Source organism: Diadema antillarum, unplaced genomic scaffold (assembly GCF_040938485.1).
Source record: "Diadema antillarum isolate AM-2024a unplaced genomic scaffold, OU_Dant_1.0 seq00000124_RagTag, whole genome shotgun sequence".
NCBI classification, from domain to species: Eukaryota; Metazoa; Echinodermata; class Echinoidea; order Diadematoida; family Diadematidae; genus Diadema; species Diadema antillarum.
The window spans coordinates 3,068,951-3,080,000 of NW_027271204.1; the positions used below are offsets into that span (position 1 = coordinate 3,068,951).

Here is an 11,050-nt window from a genome sequence, read left to right on the forward strand (position 1 = left end):
CATTAATCAATACGGTCATTCTATGTTAGTAGATTTCCCTTTGATTTAATTGTCACCAACAAACACAGCAAGGTACGATTCCAATCGGTTGATTTAAAAAAAAATGGTAATAAAAGAAGAGAATGTTCCTAGTGGATAGCGCGAGAATTAAAAAAAAAATCGGGCTGTCGGGGAAGATATGACTCCGCTGTTACAGCTACCGTGGAAACCATTTTCATCTATCCTAAGCGGGGGGGGGGGGGGGAGAGAAAATATCAAAATGTACGGGAAATGAGGCAATACAATTTCTGGAAGTCACGATCTAGCTCGAACTGGCCGAAGCCATCATCTTCTTTTGGATGGCTATGATCTCCTCCTGTTCTTGCAACGTCCGGACACACCTGGAGAAATTGGAAGAAATGTCAAAGAATCGAAAAGAAGGTATAGAAGGATATCGAGAAGTACTGAATTCGAAAGTTACACTGTAGCCATGCTTCCTAAATGTGTACATCTGCATATGGGAATAGAGAATATGATATATTTCCCATTAGGTTTAGTTATATTAGAAATCTAAATAATTACTGCAGTGTTTTCATTAAATGATTTTAGATTGTTTGGAGTGTCATCACGTGACGGCCATTATTTTTGTCTTAGATAAATGTTTCACTGTGGGGCATTATAATCAGGACTTTTCCCATGAAAAATCTATATTATCAATATATATATATATATATATATATATATATATACATATATATATATATATATATATATATTAACTATATCAAATTGTGGGGAGATATGTTAAACAACAATCTAAACTGTCGTTCGTAAAAATGCTTTATGCCTTAATCAGCACTGTAACAATGTTATTTCACGGAGCCCAAACCAGTGGCAGGCACTATATCTTTGCGGTGTCCTGCATATAACTTCATGCGATGTATTCTACCTCTTGGTAGTAGTACTATTAGATGATAAAATGTTTTCCTCGGACGGTTTAATGTTTGGGGATAAATAACCATTTATTATTGCATTGTTCATATTTAGTTATTTTATGATGACATCAAAATTTCTGACGGACAGTCTAGTAACACATTTCAGGATATTATACCTTTGGATATTGTAAAGTTCAAACTTGATCACAATAAGTCAAACTACAGTTCAGAACAATGAAAGATTGCTGACAATGGAAAAGAAAGTAGAAAGTTGGGGAACTGTATAGTGGCTCAGTGGATAAGACCCCGAGCTCTCAATTATAAGGTCTGCGGTTCGAGTCCCCTGGCTGCAGCGGTTTTGCCTCTAGGCAAGGTACTTTATACCCTCATCGCCTAATCCTTCGGAGGTCTACAGGTCTACAGTTTCGGTTAAAATGGGGCTTCAGATTTCCAACGGTTTTTCACGATGATTTTATTCTTTAGATAATTAGAAACCTCTTATGAAATACGAAAGAGCATATTATAATATGAAGAGGAATGCAAAGTTTATTTGATGAAATTTGGATTTGAAATGGCTGCCATTGCTTGTTTGACAACATTCCTTGCCTTCTTGCCGGCCATGAAAAACAAACCCATTCAATTCACCTAGAATTTCAATGTTCCCATGTTTTCACCCCCTCCCCCTCGGACCCCCCCCCCCCCCAAAAAAAAAAAAAAAAACAATGCCTCATTAACATTATTCAAATTACAATGTTTTCGTCCCAAAACGAATGTGACGCATTCCAAATTGTGCACTTTGTATCATTTCCAGTAGAAAGACTTGGAAAGTCATAGATTATCATCAATTTGTAGAATACTTTGTACGTCTTTAAGTAATATTCGGCGTCTGAGCTGTTAATTTATTGCTTCGTCCCAAGATTTCGTGCAAAAATATCATTTCCAACATAGCATAAAATGCCGCTATTGGGTGCGAATAATTGGATAGGTCGGTGACATAATGGCCGACGACAAAACAGCGGTACAACAGCGAGGTGACGAAATCTCGAGGTGGTCTAACAACTTGATTGTTCTTGTGTTTGTCGGTTAATGTGTTAGCTTACTATAGTATATTTGCTATATATTTGTTTATCAATATAATACACTATTGATACACACATACAGTGTATCGAAAAATTTGCGTGACGAAGACAGGCTCGGAAATAGATTCTAAGTTACGTTTAAATAGACCTATAGGTAGCAACAACTTTGATAGCAAGTTATCTTCGCTCAACGATTTTCTCAGTATTAATTTTAGTACATGTACCATCGATACGGTAACATGGAACTACACGTGTAGAATATTCTACTAATGAACTTCAGTTGTTGACAATGTATGTAAGAGGAACTGCTGAAATGTACATTACGTTTTTAAAGTCCTAAAGAAAAATTATTACTGAATTTCGATGTTCATTTTGTAAAGAGTGAGCCGGTCTGTCTGGTTGAGGCCCAGGCAAAAAAAAAAATGGTCTTCGCATTTTCAAAGCGCTGGATGGTGCCAAGAAACAAGAGCGCCCTCAGGGGTACATATCATAAGTATAATATATGTACCCGTACCAACATTCGAAATTACCTGGTATGCACCACACTGGAACACCGTGAACATAATAATTGATTAGTGGCAAGATGGAGGTTGTGGGCTTCATTGCTCCAAACTCGAGTATTGTTGATGACGACACACACAGACACACACACACAAACACACTAACACACAAACACATACATATAAAAACAAACAAGACATATAACAAAATTGAAACTGTTATGCTACTATACAAAGTACTTCCCAAATATGATACACTTGTAGGCGCGGTCAGACTGGCAAAAGATCGAGAAGTTTAAGATCGCGAAGTTTGGGCCATTCGTACGCGCTAGTGATTGTGATGTAACAATGCACATCTGTACATGACAATGGCCTCGCGCTTCCGAGACACCGCCCGCAAACAGATCGAGAAGTTTCACGGGAAGTTTGCGGTCACACTGGCAAAACTTCGAGATCTTAAAGATCGCGATCTTAAACTTCGCGATCTTTTGCCAGTCTGACCGCGTCTACAGTCATTCTCTTGCACGACTTTCAAACAAGAATTGATTGTGAAACACAGACTCGTTCTAAAAACACGAGCACTGTTATTACTAATTATCAGTTCATGCATTGCATTCCCTCTGGAAAACTCACTCACTCGCACACATACACACAATGACAAATGATGAGATTAGATGAGATTTGAAACCACACAGTGCCATGCCAATAAAACATGCCCGTCTGCATTCATCTCACTAACTCAAACTTAAACTCACATCTATGACCTGATCTATGACCAAATTATGTTTTTTATTGTAAGTTTTTTTTTTATGTTGTTGTTGTTTTTCTTTTTTTAGCATCAGACTTTCTTGCACTGGAAATTGGCTGTCAATTCAAATTTCACATTAAAATCTGATCTTGAGAGTAGCCCTACATAGCTAATCCACTGAATTGTTGCCATGTAATTTGAGGTGATACTTTCAGCAGGAAAAACCTACGTCATGATTTGAAACTTTTGCCTTTAACCCTTGACCTACAGCAAGTAAAGAAAAACTGCACCCATCAGTTTATAACATTTCAAATCAAAACTTTGGAAGTAAGATTACGCAAGAGTAGAAAGTGTCGTGGAAAGTCCCCTGGCTTTTCATCCATTGTAAATACAACTTTGGAAAATCATTTACTAACAGCTGATGAAAAAAATTTTAACTTCAATATGACTTATTCATATTGCTGTAGAAGGTTACAAGTTTCAACACACAAAAGACCACACATAGTTAATCCATTCACACATGACCTGTGATTACTAACTGTAATACCTTTATTATCATTATCATAACTGTCATACTGAGAATGAAGGTGACAGATCAACTTTTGATCAGTTTTTAAAAAATAATTTCCGACAAAATTAACAAAGTAAAATGTAGAGCTGAGCATTTAAAGGATATTTGTATAAAAGAAGCTATGGAGATAATACACAATATATTTACAACCACTGTATATCAAGACAGAAAAAAGACTGCATTTGCTGGTGATTTTGTTATTTTGGAGGCGCAAACAATAAACAAAAATACTTCACTGAATGTTTCTCTCAAACAGACATTTTTTCCAACAATTTAATTCTTCTCCACTTAATACCTAGCATATTGACTTACTCATAATTTCAAGCATATCCCATCCCATTTGCGTCTTTGAAAGTTTCCTGCTATAAATGGTATTGTACATGGCAAGCCGCTTGTGCACAGTATATGTGGGAGGGAAAGGGAATAACTTGCAAGCAACAAATTAGCATTTGTGAAGGTTTATCAGGATGCAGGAAATAATTATAACCTTACAATGTATATTTATACCCAATATCCCTTCAATGTGTTTGCAGTCTTTGATGCTGTATACACATTCATGGCATTTCCTGTCAAATCGTCGAGCCTTCTACTGAATGAATAATTAAAAAATTGACATTTCTGACAGTTACATGCAGATGAAAAGAGCACACTAGAACTTTTGATGCACTATTACAAATGATCTCTCCATTGAATGTTATGTGTGCATGCACTCAAGCAAGGGATTTTTTCATGTATTTCACAGTGCTGACTGACATTCACAATAAAACTTTCTTCGACAGCAAGTTTGACACAATATGCTTTCCCCTACAATGAGCATTCCTGAAATCTTTATTCTGTCAATTTAGAATGAGGAGGTGGCAAGGAGCCAGCACACTGGTAATGAAAATGACATTTAAATCTGTGAAAATTGTATGGGATTGATGGCTCTATCATCAGTATACAGGTACAGCTGTAAGTGGTTAAGGCCTAAACCACTAAAAAAATATGCAATTTCATGCAAATTACTGCAATAGAATACGAAAAAATACTATGGACTTGTTGCATAATGGGAATTAGTTAAAGAAACAATGGGTAAATAATAACTCTTGTGTGATACAATGACAATTACAATGGCTCTTAAACACCAGTTTAGCAACTGCACAATAATAATGATTCTTGGTTCCTGTTACAACCGTCTTCCCTAGATTAGGAACAAGGGGGCATACAGTATGTGTTGAGTGGAGATGGGCAACATACAATCATTGAACATGTGTTGGTCACATATCATTGGAAATTTGCCTTGTTTGAGCATCTGTGCATACACACCAGTATACTAAGATATGAGAGTGATTATGAGTTCCTTCATAGCTCCAAGGCATGGCGACAAAGTGTCAGGACATGTTTACAGTAAAGTTATATGTGTAAAGGGTAATTTCTCACATTAGCATGTGTTTTAAACGTCACAATCTTAAGAAAATCTGTCATGTGATTGTTGAGGAACGTTACTCCATCACAAATCTAACTCCTGACTCACAGTAGCACATGCCTTCAAGCATCTACAGTGTATTTATACTGAAATTGAAATTTCCCACCATGCTGAAAAGACGTGAATTCAATTTAGTCAGATCTGCCAAAAAGCAATGGAGGACAAAGAATTGCCTGCATGGATAGTGACGTCCGTTGAGTCCAGCTCAATTTCAACGAGGTAACTGAAAAATCTAGTGTTACTTTTCCCTTACACATTACGAGCTCTTCATGCGACACGAATTTAGTATTTGGTAGCACATGGGTAAAAGACTGCCTCAGGGTGGTTGATGATTAGATGGGCACACAACTTGATCTTATCCTTACAAATGCGTGCAAAGCATGCTACATGGATTGTTGATTACACTATCCACAATTCGGTAAAATACAGTTCTCTTTGACTTCCATGGATAAACACTTTGTGAAGCACAGATCACATCAACGTATTGATGACTCTTCTGCACAAAAATGTGTGCATGCAGCTAACCAAACAAGACTTGAAATATCTGAACACTCCGTCAAACACATTAACATTTGTTTCTACGCATAGATTTGACTTTTGTATTACGTGGGAATGTATACTTGCTTGGTGACATACAGACGTGCAAGTATCGAATGTTAGGAATGTTTTGACTACAAAACATATCACATCATTAGTGTAGTGAATCCCATTCCATTCAAAGTTAAATTGGAGACATCATACAGTAGAAAACAATCTTATGGTAGTATGTCATTTCAACAATCAAGTATATAAAGTGGAGAGAATATGTGGCTGTGTGTGTCCTCACAAAACACATGAGAAAATTAATCTAATGCTAAATCATCTTTTATCAAAATAACTGTAAGCTTTAAATCTACAATGTACGCATTTTAGAGAACATTCAAATGGATTCCAGGGACTTAAATGCTTCACCTCTGGACTCCTCATAATTTGTACTACAAAGTCAATAAAGATTTACATCAATATTCTTACAAACCCATACACCTTTGGAATATGAAATTTAAATACTCTAAAGTGTAACCAGGATATCAGCGTATACATTTGTAAATGCAGAAATCCTACTTACACATATACAATTGTATATATACACAGTGCTTGTGTGTATGCTGTATGCATGTGTGCAATCAATGAAATTTTCTGAGTTTCATAGACATATGGCATTTATCAAAGTTCAGAGTTTTCTATCATATGTCCCATCCATGCATCAACATCACATGGGTATATTTGTGTTTTTGTCATGACATCGAAAACAAACATCAAAAGAAAAAACTTCCAGTCATATAACATTACACACATGTCCTAACGAGGCTATTTCTGTTCTCTGTTTCATAGTATAAGACAGGAAACTATAATGGAGGTGATTGCCCTACGGTGTATCAATAGCATGAATTTATCAATAAAATGGAATTTAGTATACATATGTCAACACTACCTACAATAGTTAGAAATATCGTTTTCTCTTTCTTGGAATGAAATATTCACAAACCAATACAACCTCGCAAATGTACTTCTCTCTTTGCTTTTTAATCATCTTTGCAATGCAATAAGAAAATCTGTCTCCTTTTTTTGTGTGTGTGTGTTTAAAAAAAAAGCAATATGATCTCCAGCCACATGGTAAAAAAAAAAACGGAATGTATTGGGTAAACAAAACAAAAATGTAATGTAAAGCAGAATATCTGCTTATGTACAGACACAAATCCAGATGACATAAAGAACACACGGGGCATTCCCACTCCAAGTCAGTAGATGTCGGTTAAAAACACCAACATTTCCATGTGAGCGACATGCACAATGCTAATATCCACTAGTTAGGGCAATCTGCCCATGCATTTCTCTCAAACGTAACACGGGGAATAGAGAACAATGTCGGTGTACTGAGTTAACAATCTTGAATTACTCATGGAAGCACATTTAAAGTCATCGTTGATTTTATACAAGCATTAGGTATTTCTCATCAAAAAGGCAGGGACTAGATCAATTATATGAACCTTGATGGTTGAAAAAGAAAGATCTACTGCTTTGAGCCTCTGGTAGTGCAGCAGCAAAAACCAGTTCAGAAATGAATGTGTTACTGCTCTCTTCATTAGATGTTTGCTTACAAATCAAAAAGGCACCCATATCAAATAAATTTGGGTTGAACTACAATGTACTGAAAAAGCCAAAAGAAAAAGCGAATAATTCCTCCCATCCCAAACCAATGTTTTCCAGTCTTCCAGCTCGGCTCATCAATGCTGAGCTGGCCAAGATTAACGCCTTCAGACCTTATAGAGCGCCATCTCTAGGCTGCCTCTCTGCAAACTATGTTAACAGACACCTTCACGTGTGCAGTCGCACTTGTTAGTAGACACTGCAAAACATGCTTGGCGTCGGCCAGAATTACAGATGGGGGGCCACAGGCATCGCTCGGGTAGGCATCCAGACGACCCTCAAGTAACTCCGGACGACTTTGGATGACTGGAGATGACACCGGTAGGGTTCGGGGTGGGAGGAGCAGGGGGTAGGGATGGTGTGAAAAGGCAATGGAAGCCGATCTCTTTGTGTATGTATGTATATGTGTGCATCGGGGTGGTGTGGGAGGGTGCATGTTTGTAGAAGGGGAAGGGAGGGGATAGGGGCTGGATTGGAGTGAACTGGAGGATGGAGGCGGGCGGGGCGGGGGGAGGTGGATGGGAGATCTGTTGTCATGGTGAAGATCATGCTGATGGAGACGAGAGGACAAACAGACAGAGGACAGACAGACACACGGACTAGTGTCCCTTATTTTTGAGGGCTTTGAATAGTTCAGCGTTTAGCTCTCTCTGCTTGCCGGCCATCTCTAATGACTGCACTGACCTGCACAGCATTCAAATGAACAGAGGAAGGATAGAAACATTAAGTTTACATCATTAATGTATAAAACTTTTCTCACACTCAAAAGCTCACAAACTAATGAGATTATAGATATATTTATTCATCAAATAAACTCTATAATACATACCCGTATTACACACTAATATACAAGGATAACTTCTGGGTTTCAATATACAAATGTATGTACAGATTACCAACTACTTTTTGGCCTATACAGCTTATCAAAGACTCATGAATGACTTTAAAATAAGTTGTCTGCCTCATGAAGTTGTGTTGTTTGTCATAAATTAACTTAAATCACCTAACATTCTCAAATATGTTTACTATGCAGGTTTGCAATTCTCATTATTTTTGATGACATCATGACTGAATGATCTACACAAATGCTTGATTGTAGGAGTTTTTATACGATATCCAGTGAATCTGGTAATCAGAAAACTATGTGTATCTTTGTTCTTCAATAAATTCTCCTTTCTTTAAAACCTGATAAACAACTGATTCTTCTGTTTTTACAAATCCAATGCAATCATCATAACTTTGCATGACAACCCCTATGAACAGAGGAACACTTTGCCATTTCCCAGTGTGATACAGCCACAATTTCAAAATGTTCCAATATACTGTTGCCAGATTTTGTTCAAATGAAATTTATCCATGACTCGTACTGTTTCAATAGTCAATGATACTAAAACACAGACTTATCTCACATGACTGAGTATGAAAACTACTCACATGAAAAATTTGACAGTTTACCACAGGTTCAAAAAGGTTAAGAACCCACATTGAACTTTTTGACTACTTCCTTCGCCATTGCGTTTAAAGAGTGCATTGGTTTCAACAAAGACATAATATTCAATACCAGCTGCAAGTCACCCCTTTTGTACTTACCTTAAACTATTGACGATGTCCTTCGTCTTGCCAAAGTAGATCTGGTTCAAGGTATTCCTGATCTTGTTTTCCATGTCCTTTACACAAAATCAGAGACAGAGTAGAAAATGGAATGAGATGATAAAAGGAATGACATTCTCAACTAATGTTCTGTGTGCTTGAGTGCTGATTGGCACAGAAAACCCCATAGTGATGAACACACTGTCCATAGTCCCTGGTACAAAGAAGGTTAAAGTGAAAATGACGATTAATTGGCAGAATATTCAGTTTTGTTTTTATTTTTGTTTAATTTTGTTTTGTTTTGTTTCGTTGTGCTTTTTCTTTTGTTGGGGGGGGGGGGGGGGGAGGGTGGATAGAGATCTACCAAAGAACAAAATGCATACAGCCATTGCCAGACAAACCGTTGAAACAACATAACATGTTTTAGAAGTGAAAGGTATCTCTTGACCATATGACAAAAAGATATAAAACATTTCAGCTTCAGCAGTAGCAAAAAATAATTAAATAAATTAAAAATAAATAAAATAAAATAAAAAGGTTGAGACCATTGTCATTTCTTGTTATCAATATGGTTGTATTAGATGGCATTACATCTTCCAAGTGTTCTTTCTACCTTGGTGATGTGTTCTACAATATCAGAAATGGCTAAAATATAAAAAGAAAGGGATAAAAAACAGGATTTTACTCAGATTACCAATGCTGGCATTTTGTTCTCACATATTGTTTCTTCTTCGTTCTTAAGATAATTACCTGATAGATGAGTCTCTATTAACCAATGAAAACACAAAGCAGGATTTGGTTCTTGCTACTAAAGAACAGGTGCAAAGGATGGCTCTTACCTCTACCAAGGTACCAATGTTGGATATGTGTGTGTTGCCGCTGCCGATTGGCATGTCACTCTCCACCTGCCTCGTCAGGCTGCCTCCCAGGTTCACGGTCCCTGAGCCACTCCTGGTAGTCTGTTGGTGATAGGTAACATTAACATGCCAATCATGTATCAATGTCATGGTTAAAGTACAACTTTTATAGGACTACATTTATCAGATTAATGACATGCACATTTGATAGCTCTTTTGAGAATTATTTGTAACACCATGGTGTTGTTTTGTCTCTGCATGTGCAGGGGGGGGGGGGATTTTGGGGGTTGATTTGACCAAACTTTTGACGACCAGCCAGAAAGATGATTGGAGTGTGATGCATTATGCCTTTTAGTGGCAGCATTATACCAGGTACACAAATACACTGCTTGAAGTTAAACAAGAATGATTTCATAACTCACAAATGATTGTCTTGTCTGTTGACAACAAAAAGGACACTAATCCGGTCAACCCGTGGTATTATTAATGCCCATTTGGTTCTGAACCAAAGTTTTCATATTTCTTACTAACCTGTAGCCACAGCATGGCGGTTGATGTGAGCTTGTAGTGTGCATTCCTACCCTGGGACTTATCCTGTAGGAACATAAGAAGAGAGAGAGAAAAAAATCACTTTAATGAAGAAACTATAAGGCATACAAGGTGTATAATGTAAACCAGCAACACCCCTCCCCTCTCCCCCACCCCACATACACATGCACATATGCATGCACATACACACACACACACACACACACACACACACATACACACATACATACACATACAAATTATGATCACTGATCACTGCAACAACCACCACCATCTCAGGGAGAGTAGGGTATAAAAAAAAATACCTCAAAAACTTATTGCACACTAAATCAGCCACAAACAAACTTGAAACTACAGTCTCCAATGTACTAAAGTAATAACAATTATTGAAGTATCAAGCTCTATCCCTTTTTGGTTCTACTACTTCTACAGCAGGACATTTGTAAAGATTCCTTAATCATATAAATGTTGGGGTGTAGTGCCCATTTGGAAAAAAAACAGATCATGGCAGACTAGTGATTTGGTTAAAATCTTTCAGAGGGTTTTCAGAGAATCTGAAAATGTAAAAAAGTTAATGCACAAAAAAAAAA

The 11,050-nt window shown here is 37.2% G+C and overlaps 1 protein-coding gene across 1 annotated transcript; it reads right to left on the bottom strand.

Annotated features, from left to right (window-relative positions):
- Positions 1 to 7,670: 7,670 nt before the first annotated feature.
- LOC139727263 (F-actin-capping protein subunit beta-like) lies at positions 7,671 to 10,504 on the bottom strand. The gene is made up of 4 exons (XM_071638219.1): positions 10,443 to 10,504; positions 9,894 to 10,013; positions 9,055 to 9,131; positions 7,671 to 8,148 (listed from the first exon to the last, which is right to left on the bottom strand). Exons 1-4 carry the CDS (start codon positions 10,455 to 10,457, stop codon positions 8,064 to 8,066), a joined length of 297 nt encoding a protein of 98 aa, XP_071494320.1. The 5' UTR covers positions 10,458 to 10,504; the 3' UTR covers positions 7,671 to 8,063.
- Positions 10,505 to 11,050: the final 546 nt, after the last annotated feature.